Genomic DNA, 23324 nt, shown 5'->3' with positions numbered 1-23324 from the left:
GCAGGAAGACCGGTGCGGGGCCGCCGCTGACAGCTTTAATAGTAATCAATCATCCGTCCCTCGGCGCTTTCGCCATTTGATAAGGGGCGACGACGAGGGAAATAAGAGAAAAGAGTTATTTGATGCTATCCCGGAATTGTTTTTACCTCCTCTGTGGATTAAATGGAATTATTTTTTATGTAAATATGAAATGCAGTGTTGGGGCACCATTACAGGGACAATCACAATGATGATAATTCACATTTTTTGCAATTTTTCTGTCAAGTATATATGGTTCAAATTTTTGTAGCAAATCTATGTAGCAAATTCGTCCTTGAAGGACCCCTGGAAATGGACAAATGAACCCTAAAGCCCATATCACACTGAGCAGCGAAGGCTTGCAAACCTTCGCAGCTCAGTGAAAAAATTGACCATAAAATGGCTGCTTAAAACACAAATGTATGATTTCCGGTGTATTTTCACACATGGCTTTAGACTGTTCATGTGGGTTTACTCAAGATTGACATAATTCATGTGGCTAAGTGAAACCGGTTTTCCGAGTAGCTTCTTCCCACATTCCAAAAAATAAGCTTATTAGGTTAAATGGAGGCTCTGAATTGTCCATAGGTGTGAATGTGAGTGTGAATATTTGTTGGTCTGTATGTTGCCATCACTTCCATCCATTGTGTCCATTCCAGGGTATATTCTACTTCTCACTACTACTCTACTTCTGTAGCAGGTGGTTCACATTTCTCTAGGATGAGTTAGTCTTTGAAGGAACCCTGGAAACGGCTGCGTCAAACCCCAAAAAAAGATAACCTAAATAGAAATATTTCCTCGAAAAAAAAGGAAAGGCTGGTAGAAAGTGTTACTAATGACATGTCAGTAATATTGTACCCACAGTTTAAACGTGTCTTTTCTCTTCTCGCTATGTCCGCTCATTGGATGTATTAAAAAGCATAAAATTCTTTTTCGAAAAAGTGTTTGGTTGTACCATTGGGGAGCGCAACATACGCACTTGTGCCTGTGTTACTACCTATGGCACTTCCTCTTCCTCAATTTGAGCCAGGAAAAACACTGCATATGATGTTTTTTTTCTGATGTTATACGAAAAGGTAAAACAGTTCAACGGGAAAGGATGCATTCTAAAGTCCCTGTGAAGTGAAAAGAATTGTCTTGTAAATTTGACAAACCACAGAGAAGAGTGTTGTTAACAACCCTGTCAAATTTGAATGATTACAAAAAATAAATCACCATGTATATAAAATGAGGCTTCAAAATTGTGAAAAAAAATTCTCGGATCTCTAACTCTATAGCTGTGTCCGCTGAATGCGCTGAAACCACGCCCCGCTCAACTCTAAAGCAAATACCACTACTATGAAATACCAATGCTACTTGAGCTAGCTCTGTCCGAGCGGTGAAAGTATGTCCGCTTAAAGCCTCTGGTGGCTGGAATACACCCCACCAATATTCGAAAGCATACTAGCTTGAAGGCGCTCTAAAACGCCAACAGACTATCTGAAAGGAAGATGCTTTTCCAGGGTGTAGCCATAGCTAGCTAGCTGACTGTGCATCAAAATTGCGCCAGGTAAGCGCCGATGTGAACAAAGTTTTTAGATAGTGGATGACTCATGCTTGACACCCAATCAAGCACTGGGTGTCACTTTAGCCACGTTCCAAAAATCAGGAGAACTGAAATGGTGAAAAACAGTTTAACGCTTTGATTACATTAATCAATACGACATCGTTTTCTATCTTTGCTCATATTTTTAGCAGTTTTTCGTCAAACATATATCATGTATTTCGAAACAAATCTTTGAATTCACTTTCTGGGCCTTTATGTGTATTATTATTTGTAAAGTGTTTTTTTTGGCATTGTTGTCTTGTTAAAGGCCAACAATGTATTAAATCTAAATGCCATACTGTGGAATTCTTTGATGAAAGTAACAGAAGTAGTTGACACATTATAATTCAGGTACTTCCCGGATATATGAATAATATATTACATTTTGGAATGTGTGGAATATACCTGTGTGTGTCCTCCTTGGCCTTTTGATGCTGTGCCCACCCCCGACAACATCTTGTGCAATTATAGCCGGACAACGCTAACAAGAGCTAACAAGAGCTCCCAAGTGATGCTGTCAGTGTGGCCGCTGCCATGCCTGCAAAAATGTCTCATTACTCTCCGCTACAAAGAAGGAAAAAGTCATTAGGAAGGAATAAGTCAGAGGAATGAGCAGCTACCTCCACCTGCCCTCAGTCTCCCCCATGAATAAATGACACTGTGGTACTTTTGGTTCTCTCTATTCTGTCTCGCTCTGCTTTAGTCTTCATAAATGAAGTGTGAGATTACTGAAGTGTGTTTGAATTCCAACTAATGAGGCTCACTGTATTACTCACAGACGATTTAACTCGTCAGGAATTCAAGTCAAATTTTCAAGATGTGATGGCCCAGTTCAGGAAAAGTGTGTCACAGTTATCATTTGAGGTAGAATTGTGATGCACTGCGTCAGTCTGCAATGCAAAAATGATTTTCTTTGAGATGTAGCCGATTTCAAATAGCCAGACTGGGAGCCTTGTAAACGATTTGTGTACAAAAATTGTATGGCGTCATAATTGGACTGTATTGTAATTTGAGCAAATCATTTAAATTCTATCGTATTGTAAGTGGAATGCATCATATTGTATTGCATCGCAATCTGAATGAATTGTATCGTATTGCAATTGGAGTCATTTGCACAGTATCGTAATTACATTATCGTATCGTATCTGCAGTAAATCATATAATATGATAAATGGACCTACCAGTAATCATATTCCATTGCATAATAATTAGGAAAGTTGCACAATTATCAAAAAATATAACTATCATAATATTCAGCACAAATATATAATTTCATGTTTTTCCAATATTACAGCCCTAATCAGAGCGGGGCATTTTACTAAAAATTGAGTGTCCGTTATTCGTCATCCGTCTGCAGCGTGGGTACCCTTCCGTCGTCCGTCATTCGCCTTTTTTGGGGGGGGGGATTAGTACCCGCCTATAGGCCGGTCCGCCTCTGATTTTAAACCGGCTTCCGTCAGCGATTCCGACTGCAAACGTCAATAGCAGCCCTGCCCCACCTCAGTCTAATCTTTTTTAAATTAAATTAAATTGCTGTGAATCATACGGTGTCGTAAATGGAGTGAATCTTATCGTGTTGCATTGTAACTGGAGTCACTGTTTAGTATCCAATTGGTATCAATCAATCAATCAATAAAACAATCACATTTATTTATATAGCACTTTTCATACATAAAAATGCAACTCAAAGTGCTTTAAAACATTCAAAGCAAAACATAGAATTATCTTCAATCAAAAGAAGAGATAAATTATTTAAAAGTTGTTGAAAGCCAAACTAAAAAGGTGTGTCTTGAGCTTCCTCTTAAAAATATCAACAGTCTCTGCAGACCTGACATCCTCTGGCAGGCTATTCCAAAGGTGAGGACCAAAATGGCTGAATGCAGCCTCGCCATGCATTTTGGTCCTCACCCTTGGAATAAATAAAAGGCCGGCGCCAGAGGACCTCAGGATCCGCGAGGGCTGGTATGATAAAAGCAAATCAGATAAATAAGATGGCCCAAGACCATTAACACATTTATAAACTAATAAAAGTACTTTAAAATCGATCCTGAAACACACAGGGAGCCAATGCAGCAATTTCAAAACTGGCGTAATGTGCTCCCGCCCTCTGGTTCTCGTCAGCACCCGAGCGGCTGAATTCTGCAGTAGTTGCAGTGGTGAAATGCTCTTTTTCGGGAGGCCAGAGAGCAGGGCATTACAGTAATCTAAACGACAGGAAATAAAGGCATGCATAAGCACTTCCGTGTTAGCCTGAGAGAGAAACGGCCGGACTCTGGCGATATTCTTAAGGTGATAAAAACCAATCTTGGTTACATTTTTAATATGAGGAATAAAACTGAGCTCAGAGTCAAAAATGACGCCAAGGTTCTTCACACAGTGTGAGGGATTAAAAATGTGTAGTTTTGGTAAAAGCTTCTCTTTCTGACCTTCGGGACCGATAACTAAAACCTCAGTCTTGTCCTGATTGAGCTGTAGGAAATTATCTGCCATCCATGACTTGATATCTAAAATGCAATTTAAAAGGGTATCAATGGGTCCTGTGTCATCAGGAGACACGGCAATATGGTATGGATCATATTGTCATTTATCGTGTCATAATCAGAGTAAATTGTGTTTAATTGTTTATGGGACAGTGGAGATGGCTTTCATGGGGGCGTTTGAAACAGTCCAGAGAACTATCTGTTTCCACCAAATTTGCACAAACATAAAAAATACACTTTCCCTATCTCCGAAATATTGATAAAGGATTAATCATCCACATATTAATGTCAGACTAGGCTATTAATCCATTTTGAAAAAAATGTATTTCATAATTTGCTATAGACAATTATGAGGTCATTCTTGACCTGGAACGTGGAAAAGGAACAGTATGTAAGAGTTAAGATGTTCCTGTGCCTTCATTGTAGTAGTGGGAATTAAACAATAGCTAACATGAAAGAAGAACTCAAGCTGTGTTGCTGTTTTGCAATTCAAAAAGTGTGAATGTAAAAAGATGTAAAAACAACACCCCAAAAATCCAAAGGGTCCGCCTCATTATTCCCTCGTTTCATCCTCATCTTCCAAATGAAACCAAAGCAAAGCCTGAAGTCTGCTGACAGAAGGCAGTCCATGCATCACAGCCTTTGGCCTTATGCGTGTTTGTGTACGTGTATGTGCATGTGCGTGGGTGTGTGTGCTCACGCTTGGCAGCAAGACGCATGTTTACAGCCAACACCTTCCACCTGCCAACCGATCACACCCTCCCCCAAGGCCTCTAAAAATGCCCCCCTTAGCTCTTTGGAAACGGTAACGTTCATGTCCAGGGCTGGAGACTGCTGACTAAAATGGTCACGAATGTGACCTGTTTTTCAGGGTGTGTGAGGAAGAATTTCATGTGGTCACATTAGTGTGAGTGCTCTTTTAATGCCCCCACCAAATAAAAAAAATACAATATATATATTAGGGTTGGAATGATTCACAAAATCCACGGTTGGTTTGTATCTGGTTTTGTGCTCATGGTTTTCAGTATAGTTTGGTAAGTGTTGACTCTTAGAACAATCCATCCATTATCGATACCGCTTATCCTCACAAGGGTCGCGGGGCGTGCTGGAGCCTATCCCAGCTGTTTTCGGGCAGTAGGCGGGGGACACCCTGAATTGGTTGCCAGCCAATCGCAGGGCACACAGAGACAAACATCCGCACTCACAATCACACCTAGGGGCAATTTAGAGAGTCCAATCAACTTACCATGCATGTTTTTGGAATGTGGGAGGAAACCGGAGTACCCGGAGAAAACCCACGCAGGCACTGGGAGAACATGCAAACTCCACATAGGGAGGCCGGAGCCGGGATCGAACCCACGACCTCTGAACTGTGAGGCGGACGTGCTAACCAGTCGACCACCGTGCCGCCCTTAGAAAAATCAATTATTATTATTATTAATTTGCTTTTCTGTCAATGCCAGCGGCATATAGTGGCAGGCATAACAAATAAATGCCCTTCAAGTGGACAGCAGTAGGTGTTATTAATCTGTGTATTCATCTGTTGCCGTTTGTACAACAGAATAAGTCGTAGCTCCCTGCAAATATATCACCTTTGCGTTCAACTGTACAAGTGCAAATTTCACCCTGACTAAGTACATTTGTGACTGAACCGAGACACGATCATTATTTCAGTATGCATACTTTTGTATAATTTTTTCTGTTTGGTGCTTTACCGTGAGGTTTTTCTGTTGTAAAATAGGTGACCTGGCTTCACAGGTTGGAAAAGAGTGCTCTACTCATTATTCTCCTAGATAAAAGCTCAAATTGTTAAGTAGGTTTTATATGATGCACATAGCCTCAGACGTGTCATAATTCATATCCAGTAGAGATAGTGGCATGATTATTGCGTATTAATACCATCAATCCGATGAGAATCATACGTGAATAAGCTCAGCTCATGCATAGAGGAGCTTTTTTATTTCATCATTCATAGGAAATGGACACAAACAATTCTTATATTTTTGGCTCTAAACACCACCGCAATTGATTTGAAATGAAACAAGATGTGTTTTAATGGCAGACTTTCTGCTTTAATTTGAGGGTATTTACATCCAAATCAAATAAATGGTGTAGGAAGTATTACAGTTTGTGTATATGACTCCCAGGTGGATATGATGGGGGACGGCTAGCTGCATGCTAGCATTGCATTTCTTCAGATTAAGCAAAATTTTAGTTATAATCAAAACACTTCAGTCACAAACATAGCCACTTCCAGTGCGTTGTAATTCCAAGTTGTCCGTTTTATGTACCAGAATCTTGCAACGGGTATATAAAGACTCGTTAGCGGTGACGTACGATGGTAACGCTAGCGTCAAATCCTACTGAAGACGCCTCCTCCAACCCTCAGAAGCAGGCCGGGCCCCGTTGCAATATGATTGGCTGTCATGTTTCTTGAAGGATATGGCACTCATGTCTAGACACCGTAACTATGTGCCCTGCCATCTTGGTTTAGCTCTCATGAGGGAAAAAAAGAAAAACGGTTGTGGAGAAGGACCGAACGGAAAACTGTCGAACTGAACGGTTTGGATGGCTTACAAAAACTGTTCCATCCCTATTCACATTTTTTCAGTATGACCGTCATAGTCTTATATTTAGAATTTGATTTAGGCCTATAGCCTACATTTTAGCGAATCGATAAGTGACATTAATTGATAAACACATGCAGATTTGCCTGTTTCATTGATGGCATTTACAGTATGCTGCAGTTTACAAAGCCTTTGGCAAACTTCAATCAATCAGTACTGAGGGACTACAATTGATGGATTATGAAGCCAGGCAGCATGTTAAACTACGGCAGACAAATGTGTTCCTATTGAAATTTTTTAGGGACTCTCATGAGTATCCGGGTGACAGCATAGCTTTATCTGGACATTAGCATTTGTAGCTAACAACACCAACACATGATTTTTACATTGAATACGGGTACATTTATTACCTTTCTAACAACAAATGTTTTTAGGCATTCAACTGGCTACACGGTGAACACATAGACTTATCCAGAGCCTGCATTAAAGTGGGGTTATTTGGGGGTTGCGTTAGTTACATTAGCATTTTGAGCTAACACCAACATAGATTTAACAAAATCAGCATGATTACAGTGTAGTGCAGCCAGTTTCCTGATTTACACCACACTCCCTGGGCTAATTTTACACCCATCATTCTCACCACTGCTGTGTCGTCACGCCTTTGAAACCAAACACCCCCACAAACCCCCACACCCGCCTATCCTCCCTCCACCCTTTATTGGATAGGGATGTAAAAGTGATGCATTGTGGGGGACGGCAAATCTAATCCCGATGCTGAGGGCGGCGCGTCCCGCCACGTGATAGGACAATTTGTCTTAATAAAGCGACATCATCACCATCAATGCCGCACTCCCTCTAGAGTCACACTCACGCTTACGTGCGTGCACACACACACACACCCACAACAACCTGATTTGACACTTTCTTTTTTTTTTAACGTGCTGTGTAAAACTCATTCACAGATTGTAAAAAAAAAATCCACACGGTTTAATCCGTAGAATACAAAAAAGATTAGCAGGGAACGACATGCACGGTGAGGGGATATTGCTGTCAGGAATGGATTTGGAGCCTAGATGAAAAAATGTACATTATAAGGGCTCTTAAATGCACTTAGTTGGCACAATAAATGGCATGGCAAGCGCACAAGTCGACAGATACATATGGTAATTCATCGCCCTCTCTAATGATAGTTTTAAATAATGTTAGACTTGCTACAACGTTCTATCGATCTATCTAGTCAATTTTGTGCCACTTATCAGGAGCCAACGTGCATCCAACAGAACTCAATGCAGCTCTGCTTACCTTTTGACTCGTGTTGTACGAAGTCTAATGTTTTACACATTGCAGTGTGTGCATCCAACAAATTTGAGTGCAGGTCTTTTGGCTCATGATAATGTTTCACACGGTGTAGTCCAGCCATCGCTTAAAAGTGGTGGATCACTGCCATCGATTAGCAAGCTTATGTTGCTCAAATTGTACCGACTTGTGTATGTCACTCACATCTCGCCTTATCCTCACCTTTTTGGGACAAATTTCTGGTTTTCACATCAGCACACCTCTAACTTGTTTAAATGCAGCCTTCACAGGCTGCTTGGGGGGCAGGGGTGGTGGTGAACAAACCAACTACTTCTTCTGCATTGTTTGCTTAGCGGCTTCTTGTGAGGTCTGGTCTCAAATGTTGCAGTCTGTGACAATTACACGCCCCAACTTCCCGCAGCTATGTCCTCCTCCTGACGGTCGCGGGCCTTGGGGTAGGTCACATTCGGGCTTGTCGGCTCACGTTTGAGTCAAAGCAGATGTATCGACATCGGCTCTAAGCGTTTTGAGGAAGAGTCGACGTTGATTACCTCGCACTGGGAGGGTTTAAGCTCCATTATAGTTCATCGTTTTTGTTTGTTCGTCAGCAGAATGACGCCAAATGTATTGTTTGAGAGGGGCATTTTAAGCCGTTTATGGCATTTTGCAGTACAGTGGGTTTTTTTTTTTCGAAAACAGCAAAGCAGACAATATAACAATACTAAAAGGCATAGATTCTTTATCCTCTGTGAAAAACAACTGATGTTGTTTGTTGTATTGGTCAATTTTTCAGTTAAACTTTAACTGTAAATGACAAATAAACAACTTAAAGTGTGAGCGAGTCTTCCCATTCGCTAGGAGTAATGTTATACGTTATAGGCTCCATTTCATGAAAGTGAAAGAGTGAGAACATGGGCTTAGGAATACTTTAAAAACTGTCTTTTAAAATGTTTAGATGTTTTTAAAGCTTGTAGGAGGGGTAAAACTGTGAAAAACTAGATAAACAACCAAAGTGCAAGTAAGAGTTTGGTCAAAATGTTGATCATGGTGATGTCATGGTATAACTGCGAGCTGTAGGATCACCTCTGTAGACCTCATTTCAGCCAGCGTCAAAGGATTAACTCTTCTGAACTCTTGCCGGGCCTCCGGTGTCTTTTTAATGAACGCTGTTCTTGTTCCTGCAAGCTCAGCTTCACTGCGGTGGTGTCACATTCACCCTGTGCTAGTGTCGCGTGAATGTGTGTGGATTTAAAAAAAAAAAAAAAGTACCACATTGCCTCAGTGACGGGACAGCAGGGTTCATGCCAGGTGGCCTAATTAGTCGCCGGGTGCGTCATACACTTAAGGCCATTAAATGCCTCCCTCAAATAGACCCCGTCATCTAATTTCATAGAGACATGAGATTTTAACTCTTTTGCTAAGAAAAACAGCAGTACCTACCAAGGCACTTAAACAGCCTGAGATTAATATAAATTCGGAGGCTTACTGTATATTAAAAATGTCATCTTTTTTTTTGTTATTAGTGATCAGGTCCAGTCCATGTCCTCGACAAATAGCGATGGTCCAATGATTATATATTTAGTCTTTCATTGAAAATTTCCCCACTGTGGAATCAATAAAGGCATTCTTATCTTATCTTATTCCTATACTATACACACGTTTAATATGATTTCACATCAGTAATGTACACATATATTTAGGGCCATTAACATTAACATTTTATTTAAATAATAAACATTTAATTGGCTTTAATTTCAATAATGCATAATATGCTTAATGTTAAACTCACAAAATAAATGTATTTCACTAATACAGAAATACTATACTATTAGTACTATAAGTTCAATCATACAAATATAGTAAATATTAGAGCAATTTAGAGTGTCCAATCAACTTACCATGCTTGTTTTTTGAATGTGGGAGGAAACCGGAGTACCCGGAGAAAACCCACGCAGGCACGGGGAAAACATGCAAACCCCACACAGGGAGGCCGAAGCCGGGATCGAACCCACGACCTCTGAACTGTGAGGCGGACGTGCTAACTATTTTCAAAATATAAACAATATACCATAGTTAAAATTATTTAATATTTCAATAAAATAAAATTAATGAAATAGGAATTTCACCAATAAATGTTTTGAATATACAATTTAAAAATATGCATATATTTAACATAACATTTAATAGTATTTCATTTCAATAATCCAAATATATTGTTATTAAATAAAATGTATTGTTGTAATATACTGTGCATAAGTTTAATATTTTTTATCTAAATAACAGACATATACTGTATTCAGAAATATGTGTTTTCAATAATATGCAAATTTTTTTTTACTTCAATAATATGGTACAGGTTGAATAAATGGAAATTAAAAAAAAGGCTGTTACTATTATACCTTTGGGAAATAGAACCAATTTCAAAATGCAATAAAACATAATATTCTTTAACAATTCCTACCATGAAGCTGCGTGTGTATATGTACTGTAAAAGCAAAAAGATTACAGTAATAACAAAGTGCATCAATTGCATCCATAAATAACATATAACAACAATCCCTTCGGTTAATCCTTTATGCGGGTCATCACAATGGAGCAAATCCCAGCATAGGGGCAAATTCTCTTGTGTTTTGTCTACAGTAATCCCTATTTCGACATTTTTCTTATTTACAATAATATATAGTGTTTTTCATGGATGAATGGTCAAAAGCTCCCTTACAGAAGTGCTCCGAGTGGATCGGCCTATTGTTTTGAACGCTTCCCCATTAGTCTTATTCATGAGTACACGACGACACCGGCAGCCTTCTATCAAGTCAGGCAAACACTTCACGCCAAAGAATAAAAGAAAACAGAACAACCCAAAGGCGCAGGAAATCAATGCCACCAACAAGTACTCTGGTTTAGGAGTGGGCGGACAGATAGAAAATATCGATATTTATTCTTGACTTTAGAAATGAAGAAAATTCAAAAATCCGATCTTTTCCATCTGGTACCGATCAGATGAAAATCACGTGATCGGCCCTGATTTCCGATCACATGATCGGATCGGGACAAAAAGCAATAGCAACAAACAACTTGAACCTCTAAACCTGTCTTGAGATCCAAATGTGAAACCCTAAACTTAAGTCTCATTTGTGTTCACTCACTTGATGCGAAGTGTTATGTAGGTACGATTTCTAGTAGTCGTTAAAAGTTGTTTGTCTGTTGTCAGGTCCATGGGGGAGGTGCATGGGCAGCGACTGTGGCCCAGGGGGCAGCCAGAGCCGGGCGGTGTGGTGCGCCCACGTGGAGGGCTGGACCACCCTGCACACCAACTGTGACCAGTCATTGCGTCCGTCCAACCAGCGGAACTGTTTCCGCGTGTGCGACTGGCATAAGGACTTGTACGACTGGCGCCTGGGTCCCTGGAACCCGTGTGTGTCCGTGCCCTCCAGGGCCTCGGGGGCTCCGCGGCCCTTCACCTGCAGCGGGGGAGAGGAGGGTATCCAGACTCGAGAAGTGGGCTGCACCCTCAAGTCAGACGGCTCCCCTGCAGAGGATGCCATTTGTGAGTACTTCGAACCTCAGCCTCGGTTGGAGCAAGCCTGTCTGATCCCGTGTCCTCAGGACTGCGTTGTTTCCGACTACTCCCCATGGACGTCCTGCTCAAAAACCTGCGGGACGGGCCTCCGCAACCGGGTCCGAAGCGTCCTGGTCCCGCCACTTTTTGGAGGATCCATATGTCCCAACTTGACCGAGTTCCAGTCTTGCAAACTGGGGCTCTGCGCAGGACCGGAGGGCATGTACAGCCTCAGGGTGGGCGGCTGGACACCCTGCGTCCTGCCCCAGACTCGGACGGCGCGGCAGGCCAAGCGACGCAAGGGGAAAGGCCAGGGAGGTGGAGGAGCCAAAGATCCAGAGACCAGAGAACTGATCCAGAAGAAACGGACGAGGAACCGGCTTAACCGGCAGGAGAGTTCCTCCTGGGATGTGCAGGTGGGATACCAGACCCGAGATGTCACCTGCGTTCACAGGAACAGCAGCTCTGTTCCACGCAAGTGAGTTTCACTTTTCACTTTTTCACCTTATCACACTCTAAGTAACTCATCTGAACTGGAACATACTGTACAACACAGACTTTTTTGGGGGGAGATTTAGAGGTTGGATTAGAGTCCTTCGGTCGTCATGGCTCTTAATGGGAAAACCTTAGACCAGCGGTGTCCAAACAACGGCTCGGGGGCCATTTGCAGCCCACAATCCATTTTTCAGTGGCCCGTGGCATATACTAAAATGGCATTTGTCATGTGCCACCTGGCTAGTTAAAAAAAAGTGGAGTAGGGCAAAGGTGCCACAACTACTAGCTCATGACTAAACTAAAAACAATTTCTCTTCAAAATCCTGGTGAATAAAGATAATAAGAAGGCCTGTATTGAACCCACAGTGGGGAAATTTTCACATAATTACATTTTAGCAGCAAAAATGGTTTATTCCGCATTCCGCTGTATCAAGATCCAATTTCTGAATGTATCACATTAATCATCCTCAAGTAACTACTTTAAAAAATGGTCAGCTTACTGCAGTTTGATCTTGTTTTGGTTCTGACCATGACCATGGGCAAGACACTGAACCCCGAGTTGCTTCTGATGCTGCGCCATCAGTAGGTGAATGTGAACTCAGTGTGAAGTGCTTTGAGAGCCTTAGTAGGCGGAAAAGCGCTATACTGTGATGCTACGATGTTGGATATAGAGTTAGGCTACAATGTTACTCTTCAAATTGAGGCTCAAATTTCATGTTACTATTTTACGCTGCTATGTTACACTGCTACGTTACGCTACAATGCTTCGCTACAATGTTATCTTAGGATATCACCCTGTTGAGCATTGCTTAGTGTGAGTGGTGTAACGTGGTCATGGATGATGATAAGGAGCTCTTTCTGTTTCTTCTTCCTTCTCGATAGAAGTTCCACAGCGTCTGCTACTGTTTTCCAGCGCTGTGTTCTCTGCTCTTTAATCTCCAGGAAAGCTTTGCAGGCGAGCCTCCGCTCTCGTGTGCATCCGTTCATGCATCCCGGTGGTGGAGGATGTGATGTGATCTATTATGCACTAAACGTGTTCATTCATGTTTCTCGCCGGCGACGCCCATCACAACTTTCAAAGAACAAGCGGTTGCGCAGCCCCCCCACATTCATGAATATTCATCCGTCCTCTGCTGGCCTTGTTGATTCCTCACGTTGATATAGTCACACTTGTTTTTCCACAACTTTGGCAAAAGTGCAAAAAACTTCACACTAGTGGCGCATGCTGACAACACCAATATGTCTGACATGTGCAGGGAGTGACGCGATTCATCGTTGAAGCCGTGTCATAGAATTAGCTTTTGTGATGGGTTTTTACAATACATACTATATATACATACTTCTATACTCCCAGCCCTACGCAACGCTATCAGTAGCGTGCTAGCATCCACCGCATGGTGACTAGCAAGCCTCATTAGCTTCGACTGTGACTGCGTGTGGAACTCACATCAACATCGTTTGAGGGTCTAAGCTGCATTTACCAAAAGTCCCCACACCCCTCCTGCTTTCGTCCCCCCAGGGTGCACGCAGAGTCATTAGAAATGTTCTAAACTAAAGCCGACGACTTCTCAGCTTAGACTTTTCTTCCCCCCGGAGGCCGCACAGCTGACGAGCTATTAGCGTTAATTCCACCGCTGCTTCATTGGGAAAGCTCTCATTTGGACGCCTCACCCCAGGCACAACACACACGTTATTTTAAAAACACCTGTGTGTATGCGTGCGTGGGTGTGTGTGCGTGTGTCTGCGTGCGTGTGCGCGTGTGTGTGAGTGGAAGTTGACATTATACTATAATGTTACACTGTACACAAATGCTGCACTACAATGTTTGGATACGATGTTATGCTACGCTGATAGACTACTACGTGATGCTACAAATTTACACAACAGCGTTACACTATGATGTAATGTTAAGACTATCACGAATTAATATTTTTCAGAGCTGGGCATCGCCTATTTCACGTCTGCATATTTAATCGACCTACGTGGTCCCAGTCAGTCCGAGTCAGTCAAACAACGTTGAGAACGGACTTAACCTATATCACGTCAAACGCAGGTGCCGCACTCCTGACATGCGGCCGAGTGAGGAAAAAAATAAAAATAAAACAGAGTTGTGTACCTTGCAGTCCCACAGACGCAATGACGTCTGTTGTTTTTGGCTGTTGCCGACAAGGGATGGACCGGGACCACGTGGTCGATTAGATATGCAGGATGCACTCACATAAGCATCATTTGCAAAACGAATACACTACACTATGTAGTCTACAAACGCCATAGTGTGCATTCCAACTAGCAATGATGATATGTTATGATGTCACGCTACTAGCTTATATCACTTTACACTATAATGGTACAGTACAATCTTATTCTATGCTGTTATGATGTCATTTGGAAAGATCTCATTTAGGGGTCTCATCTCAAGCACATCACACACATTTATTCTGAGTGTATGATGTACTGTGTGTGTGTTTAGCATACACCGTCAGGTGACAATGTTTTCATTGAACAGTCACACCGATGCTAAGCCTGTGCTCTCACCATTGTGCTAAAATATGAATATGAAAACCTTTTTGTTAGCTCTCATTCAACACAGTGAGATGAGACATTTCCTGCGTGCTTCATTAACTGTTGAAAATGAAATATGAGCGTTCACGCTATGCCAAGCTAGGGGGGTGGAATTAAGCAGCCTGAGAGCAATGATTAAATGATACTTTTCACACAATGTCACGCTTTAGTGTTGTGAGGCAATGTTACACTATACTACTGGTCACCAACTTGTGAGAGACACTTCCTGAGTACTGATTAATGAGAAGGGCTACCAGTTTGATACACACTTTTGAAATAAGAAATTTGTATCATGTTATTATTAATAATTAATGATATTCATCTATGTGAAGGCACCGATCACGTTCATGATTTAACAAGGAAACAGATAAATGTCAATGTACAACACTATTTCTCAAAATATCTGCAAGTGCTTACATTTTCAAATAATCATTTTTATAACATTATTAGGAATTAGGAAAGCTGCATTTAGCCGTAATGCTGCACACAAAAGAAATAAGGTGCCAACAGAAGTGAAGTCAGTCCCAAATATAAGTGCTTTTAAATACAGGTTTAAAGCGTTTTGTTTTTTTTACATTCATTTCATTAAGATCGTTGAAGCATTTTTAAATCATTTTTTGCTTTTTGTTATTTTATAAACCTATTCTAATTTCTTTATTTTACTTTTTTTTAACTTAAGTTTTCTAATAATGTGTTTAAATGTCTGCAATGTATGATCTTTTAGTAATTTTTGAAAGGTACTTTTGTTTTCTCTGCTTTGCTTCTGAATGTCGTTAACCGTTGTGTTTTGTAAATGCTGGTAGGGGTTGTCTTTGCTTGTGTGAAGCACATTGAGTTGCCTTGTGTATGAAATGTGCTCCCTTGCCGATAATGTTACGCTACGTTGTGAAATCAAACCGTAATGTCAAGTTACGATGTTAGGCTACAAAGTGAGGCAATTATGTTAGACTGTGATGTGGCGCTACGTTGGGGTACTAGATATTAGCTACAAAGCTATTAACTATGATGTTAGCTACATTGTCATGGTACATTTTTATAGTAAGATGGTTTGATATGATGTTAGCCTATGACATTTGACTACAATCTTATGCTATGATGTCAAGCCACAAGGTCGGAATAAGACTTCATGCTGTGATGGGATGCTCCGCTTTGATGTCACACAACCTTAAGCTATCATGTTATGCTAAGATGTTGCACTATAATGTTACGCCATGATGTTAGCCACGATGTTGCACTACAATGCTACTCTATGATGTCACACTACGATGTCAGACTATGATATTTTGCTACAATGTCGTGCTTCAATGTCACACAACAATGTCGTGCTACATGTCATGCTATGATGTCAAGCTACGATGTCAAGCTATGATGTCATGATACAACCAAATATGATGCACTTAGCCATTTACTTTAGCTTATCATAGCATGTGGGTCTTTTGTTTAGGTCCATGAAAACGGTTTTGTCCTCCAAGAAAAAAATGTGTGTCAAAAAGCCAAAGAAAAAGAACAATCGCTTGATTCTTCTGTGTGTCCACAGCTTGTGCACACCGAGGGAGGCGCCTCTCACCATCCAGTCATGCGTTCTGCCGAGAGACTGCCAGTTGAACGACTGGAGCGACTGGTCGCCCTGCTCCAAAGCCTGCTCGGACTCCGACTTGCCCGGTGGCTGGCGAGAGCGCCGCAGACAAGTGTTGCAGTTCCCCACAGGAGAAGGGACCGAGTGCCCGGCACTAAACGAGCGGGAGCCCTGCGAGCCTCAGGTGGACGTTGTGACGCCCTGCGCCATGTGAGTAGACGAGTTGGCTTGTATTTCGAACTGACCACGGATCAGATCTACGCGAAACGGTGATTTGACTTTTAAAGTCGATTCAGATGATTCCGATGTGTCTTGCACGACTAATCTGCCTCGAATCTAATGTAATCCGACCTCAGATCAAATATCAGTGAAATAGATCCTGCCTTGTCTTGCCACGCCTCCCAGCTATGCCTGGAGGACCACCGAGTGGTCTGATTGCCGGGTGGACTTGCTGCTGGGCCAGCAGGACCGCCGCCGCGCCAACCTGACCGGACTCTGTGGTGGGGGTCTACAGACCAGAGAGATCTACTGCGTCCAAGCCAACGCCGAGCTCCTCAAGTACGTCAGCGACTTCCAGGAGAAAGACAAAGGTAAACACACTGAAGCTGCTCAGTTTGTTTTGGAACTCTGTTGCTAGCTAAAACAACAGCACCTACAGAGGCACTGAAACAGACAGATTTAAGTATGGAGGTATAACAGAAAAACGATTAATCACAACTCCATATTTACCTTTGTGTATCCAAAAGCTTACCATGCAATTACAGTTACAAGACTGAAATGTGTAGTGTTGCATTTAAACTCGCACACGCACACGCACCTCGACGGGCAGAGTGGTTATCTCTGAGGAGCAGAAGCTCTCCCTTGACTGGTGTGTGTTCACGAGCGGGCAGGGGGGGGTTTATAATCTCCCAGCGAGCCTGCGAGGTTCACCATCTCTAAATCCATCTTCATATGGTAACACATCGGCACATGCAAAACACACACCGTGACTGACCTCCGATTAGATCTTAGTCAAATTGTGTATGACAAATTTACTGTATTGGATTTGACTGATCGCAAAAGCAAGTTCTTAGTGCTGTCGCTGACTTATATGACTCTCATTTTTTAAAATGGCTTTACACTAGTAGCTCAAACTGACCTCAGATTAGATTTCAGTGAAATGGCATCTGACTTGACTTGTGCGTGAGACTCGCTCCCTTGATTGACTTGTGCTTCATATCCCAGCATGCTTGTGTCCTGTCCCATGTATGTGTGGCTAATAGCTAACGCGTAGTAGTAGCTCGTGTAGTTAGCCTAGCTAGTAGTTAATAAGCGCTATCTGTCCTCCCTATTATTCCAGCGGGTCAAACCCAAAGACAACAGAAGCCTAGTGTACCCCCACTCCTCTCTGTCTCCTTCCACATCACAGGTAGGTAGTCTGCCTAAAATAATCCTCTCGCTCCTCTTCTTTGTTGTCCTCCTTCCTGCTTCCTCTTCCTCCCCCTTTACTCCACTTCCTCTTTATCCTCTTACTCCTCCTCTTCATCCCCATTCCTTCTTTTCATTCCTCCCCTTCTTCCTCTTTCTTCTCTTCTGCTTCCTCCATCCTACTTTTACCCCTTCCTCCTTTTACTCCTCATATTCATCGTCCTGCATGCGCTCCCTCTTCCTCTTTTCATCCCCCGCTCCTTTTTCTCTTCATTCCATTCTTCCTCGCCCTCTTCTCCTCGTCCCCTCCTCCTCTTCCTCTACTTCCTCATTTTCATCCTCGTCTTCTTTGCCCCCCCTTCCCCGCCCCCTCTCCTTTTCTTCCTCATCTTCTCCTCTGCTTCCCCGGTTTCTTCTTCCTTGTCGTCCTTTTCTGTTCCTCCTTTTCTTCTCATCCACTTCCTATTCCTCTTCTCCATTTTCCTCCAGCCCTTCCTTTCCTCCTTTCATCCTCTCCCTCTTCATCTCCTCGTCCTGCCGCTTTTCCCGTCCTCTTCCTTGTCCTCCTGTTTCCTCTTCATTCACATCTTCCTTGTCCCCCTCCCCTCTTCTTGCCCCCATCTTTCTCTTCATTCGCTTCCTCATTTTCCTCTTCCTCACCTTCCTCATCATCCTCCTCCTTTCCTCTCTCCATGTTCTCCTCCTCTTCTTGTCATCTTTCTGTTGATCTTCCTTTCCCCCTTTTCCACTCATCCCCATTTTCCTTCTTTCTCCTTTCCCCCTCTTTCCCCATTTTCCCAGAGCCACCTTATTTCCAGAGCTGGGCATTTCACTACAAATTGAGCGTCCGTTATTCGTCACCCGTCTGCAGCGTGGGTACCCTTCCGTCGTCCGTCATTCGTCTTTCTTTCCAGGGAGTAAAAAAAATCGCATCTACTATAGGCCGGTCCGCCTTTAATTTTAAACGGGTTTCCATCGGCAATTCCAATTAAACTTTCGCTAGCACCCAACACACCACTTGCGCTGGACAATATTTGAACAGAAATAGTGACTCACAGCACTTTGGAAGCCTGTTCACAGCCTGGTCCATTACTCAAATCTGTCCCCCAAGCAACAACAACTCACAATTTTCCTCTTGCTTGCCAAGGCCAGTGAAACCTCGTCGCGAAAAATAGACTAATGACAGACTACTGACGAATGGCGGACTAAATAAATTGGCGTCCATCTATGCTTAGTCCGTCTATTTTGAAATTTTTCCTGGCAATTCGTCAGCATAACGGGCGTCCATCAGTGACGGATAGACTGACCTGTCCGTCACATAGGCGGCGCGCCCAGCTCTGCTTTTTTTTCATTTTCTTCTCTTCCCCCTCCTTTCCCTCCACTCTTCTTCCTCTCCTCTTGCTTTTCCTCTTCCTCTTTGCCACTTACCTTCTTCCTTCCAAAATAGAGCTTGTACTCTGCCTTCACCCTCCTCCTCCTCCTCTTCTTCCTTCTGCTCTTCCTCATCACTGTGAGTGTTGAGGGAAGTAGCTTTTACATTTGCTGACACCCGATCCTCACAACTCCTCGTCATCCACCAGCTCATCATCTTTATTCTTCCTCATCCTTTCATCTCCTTGCCGTGCCTCCTTTAACTTCTCTTTCCCCATCCTCCTCCTCTTCTTCATTTCAGAATTTAGCCTCTTTGTGTTGCCATGTCAATCACCATTGCTTTACAAGCAATGGGACTGTTTTTTTTTTAACCAATCACATTTCAAATTCATCCTCACAGGGCCAAAGCACTGGCCCTTGATGATGTCAGTGTTTTTCCGTTCTTCGATTGGTTGGTCAGAGCAAAAGTGTTCGCCTAGCAAAACCCATCTGCACACATGAATATTTTGATAATCAACATGTCTGGTAAGTATGATGTAAAAGGAAACCCCTCTTTGGAGTAATTGATGCCCACCCCCCAAAAAACGTAGAATTACCTACAATGCCATAAGATGGCAGCACAGCAATATATATTTTTTTTTGCTTTGGAATGAGGACAAAAAAGCAAATAGGTGACTTTTTCAAGCGAAACATGAAATCATCTTTCCCCTCTTAAATGAATGAAAATTCTATTAACTATTCCATCTTTCAACAATAACCCAACAAAAACTTTTATGATGTGGTCAATATTGATTGTGATCTACTCCAGGTGAGTTTTGTGGCATAGTTGCATGCTATTAGAATTGCATTTTTGTTTCATATTGATGTTTTTTATAATTGCTTTGACGAGATGGAGAGAGGTTTTAAAGCGATGGATTAAGTCGGGTTAAGACCCCACTGAAGGCCCACGCACCAAATGAACCGCCCACCGCTACCTAAACCCATATGCAAATGAGCATTCAGAGCTGTCAGTCAACACAAGAAGAAACAAAGCGGGCACTCGTTAGGTGAATATTCGTAACGAGGCGTGGATTAACGGGGCTCCACAAGCCTCCGTTTAACATGTGTGTGTGTGTGTGTTTACCCTCGGAATTATTTATAAGTGCAATTGGCCTCTTTGCATTTCAAAAGCCCCCACTTGACTTCTGCGCTGAGGATTTGTGATTCAGCTCTTCCGATTTTTAAGCTTCTGCACGTCTTGCAGGAGCACGAGTCGTATTTTTACATATTTTTTATTTTTTTTTGCCATTCGTGGAAATGTTAGGCGCTCTGTGTGGGAGCAAAGTGGAAATCAGTATTTCTTCCTTGCTTGCAAAGAGGAATATTTCACTTTTCAAGAACAGCACAATTTAAAGTCCAATGCAATTTGTTAGGACATTATGGAAATTGGAATCATCTGTCCCTGATCATAACATCTCGTTTTGAAGTCATACTTGAAAATTACAGAATTAGCCCTCATAGAGGTGGAAAAGAGGTTACCACTATAAAAAAGTAGATTCAAACAATCATTTGTAGTTTCTTTTTTTTCCTCTCTTCTGCCTTTTCTTCTCATTTTTGTACCTCTTCTTCCTCTCCTCTTTGGCCCTTCATCTTCCACTCTCAAGAATTGAACCAGTCCTTCTGTATCTCACCAAAAGATAAACTGTGAGCTCTACGAAAACTGCAGTTGCTTACATTCAAACAGGTTTCTGCTGGAAAACATGATTTTCAATTCTACTTGGATGTAACTGCAGTTTAGACGAATGACGCAGTTGTTTCACTTTTTTCAGTGTTGTTAATAGTTATCACCTCATCTGTCTAACTGATTCCATCTTTTGTCCCCCCCGATAGCGGCGCGCCCAGTGGAGAACCGTCTGTGTGGAGGTTCTGGTCCCGATCGGTCACAGCTGTGCCAGTTGGCTTGTCCCGTCGAGTGCCAAGTGTCTCCCTGGGGTGCGTGGGGACCGTGCACCTTCGAGAGCTGCGACGACCAGTCGGCTAAGAAAGGTAACACAAATTCACCGGACACTAACCTACATTTGGTGAACTAGCATTTGTCTTATTATTTGCTTTTTCTTGCAAGATTTAGCCCGCAGAATCATCTCTTAAAATAAATCGTAAAATATTTAGTGTTCACTTTTTACAGTGCACTAAAAGGCTTCCACACTTGACTTATGGCACTATAATAAACTTTATTGAAAATTAACATGCAATCTTCATAACACGGATGGACGACTGGAAGCCTTATACAGCTGAAATAGTCTCAGAAATTCTCCAAGAGTCCCACAAAAATGCAAATGTATGGCGGAGTGTCATGGAATTTTAATTCCATTCCAGATGAACATATGGCTTCAGAGTGCACTGAATAGTCGATGATGTTAATGTTGGTAAAAAATATATGAGAAATATACCATTGCTGCGGATTGTCCTGGTTGTCTGCGTTTACCAAATCATGTATGTTCAGGTCACTTGACTCAAAACTGACCGAAGTTCACTCATGAAAACACGTAAAGTCCACTGAAAGCTGTCTTGGTGATTATGGAAATGTTTGTTAGTCATTGAAAACTCACATTAGACTCAATATCATCTTTTAGTTTAGATTCATTGACGATGAATTGTATGAATACAGTACATGTACTTTGGGTTTACTGGACTCCAATCTCAAGGTTGCTCAAAGGCACAAAATGTACCTTGATTTTTATAAAAACATGTACCTTAAGTTCACTTTGAAGTTTAGATTCACTGAAGACTACATTGTCTTTGATGTTAAGAAAATCAGGTAGATTCGCAAAACACATAGCTTACCCTATTGCCGTATATTCTCTTTAAGGCGCGGTGTCTGTATTGCAGGGTTCAAATTGAGAAGGCGCCAGATCACCAACGAGCCCACGGGCGGCCCCGTCAACTGCCCGCAACTGGTTGAGGCGCTACCCTGCGACCAGCCCAGCTGCTACGACTGGCGACCAGACGGCCTGGACCGTTGCGTTCCCGGAGACCAAAAGCTGTGCGGGCCCGGAACGCAGCTGGCTCGGGTCCAGTGCGTCAACAGCAATGGTAAGGTCGCGGCTTCGAGACATTACGTTGTCTTTGATATTTGGGTTCTATGAAAGCTAGACGTTGACTTTGATGTTTATGAAAACACTTGCATTTTGTTCCTTGAGTCTACTTTCTTAGTGATGGTTTAAGGCTCAACACCGAACTTTATTGAAAGCTCCAAGTTGTTTTTGATGTTTACAAAACGGATTTGCACTGCTCACCAACATGGAGCCATATGCGTTAGTCTCTTCAAAGACTCCAAGTTGTCATTGATATTTACAGAAATGTGTACCCTACGGTACATTTTGAGTCTCTAGATTGTCTTTGATATTCAAGACAAAATGTGTACCTTGGGTTTGTTGAACTGTTCAAATTGCTTTTTGGTGTAAAATGTGTATCTTGGGTTCCTGGGAGAGTGGACGATGTTGGATGTTTAGGTTCCAATCAGGCTGGAAATTGACCTTGACCTTTTACAAACCCATGTACATTACCTCTATTGAGGAATCTAAGTTGTGTTGGATGAAAACCCCTTAAGTTAGACTGGGCACTAAAAATTGTTTGTGGGTGTTGGATTTTCATAGACTCAAAGTTGTCTTTGATATTCCTGAGACAGTGTATCATAGGTTAATTGAAAATTCTAAATCGCCTTTGATTTTTGCAAAATGTGTACCTTATGTTGAAGACCCTCAATTGTCTTTGTGGTTTAAGAAAATGTGTACCTTAGGTTCTTTGACTTCTCTTACAGTGGGTACGGAAAGTATTCAGACCCCTTGAAAATTTTCACTTCATTGCAACCATTTGCCAAAATCAAAAAAGTCCATTTTATTTCTCATCAAGCAGTTGCTGCAAAGGGTCTGAATACTTATGACCGTATGATATTTCAGTTTTTCTTTTTTTCATAAATTTGCAAAAAATTTTTTCAGTCAAGATGGGGTGCTGAGGGTACATTAATGAGAAATAAAATTAACTTTTTTTAATTTTGGCAAATGGCTGCAATGACACAGAATGTGAAACATTTCAAAGGGTCTGAATACTTTCCGTACCCACTGTAATTGTCTTTGATTTCACGGAAATGCCTAATACCTTAGGTTCGGTTATGATTCTAGATTGTCTTTGCGTATAATAGGTTGATCAAAGACTCCAAATTGACCTTGATGTGTATGAAAATATTTACTAAAGGTTCTAAATGGTTGGTAGGTATATGTGAGTGACAGCTGATTATTTTTTGGGAAGACTCCAGCTTTCTTCCGCAAGGCTGAACGGGCATGAAAAATGAGCGCTACACTTCTTTTCATGACAAAGTCTTCCATGCTTTGATGATTTTTATGCATGACACAACATTTTCCTCAACTCG

The 23324-nt window shown here is 42.0% G+C and overlaps 1 protein-coding gene across 5 annotated transcripts in view; it reads left to right on the top strand.

Moving 5' to 3' along the window:
* The window catches only part of thsd7ab (thrombospondin, type I, domain containing 7Ab), a 126570-nt gene that overhangs the window by 58571 nt on the left and 44675 nt on the right, over positions 1-23324 (top strand). For 3 of the 5 annotated variants that reach the window (XR_015087994.1, XR_015087992.1, XM_086039418.1), the window contains exons 2-7: positions 11158-11983; positions 16100-16348; positions 16544-16728; positions 17478-17546; positions 20786-20941; positions 21785-21988. Coding sequence is in view for 2 of the 5 variants with exons in the window: in XM_086039418.1 (XP_085895544.1) it covers positions 11158-11983; positions 16100-16348; positions 16544-16728; positions 17478-17546; positions 20786-20941; positions 21785-21988 (1689 nt within the window). In the remaining 3 variants the exon portion in view is untranslated. The remainder of the gene's footprint in view (positions 1-11157; positions 11984-16099; positions 16349-16543; positions 16729-17477; positions 17547-20785; positions 20942-21784; positions 21989-23324) is intronic. The other 2 variants (XR_015087993.1, XM_086039419.1) reach the window with 1 other exon arrangement.

Source organism: Filicampus tigris, chromosome 8 (genome assembly GCF_054856515.1).
Source record: "Filicampus tigris isolate MCC_2025a chromosome 8, RoL_Ftig_1.0, whole genome shotgun sequence".
Classification (NCBI taxonomy): domain Eukaryota; kingdom Metazoa; phylum Chordata; class Actinopteri; order Syngnathiformes; family Syngnathidae; genus Filicampus; species Filicampus tigris.
Note: the sequence above shows the minus strand (reverse complement) of the source record. Positions and strands in the feature narration are given on the sequence as shown.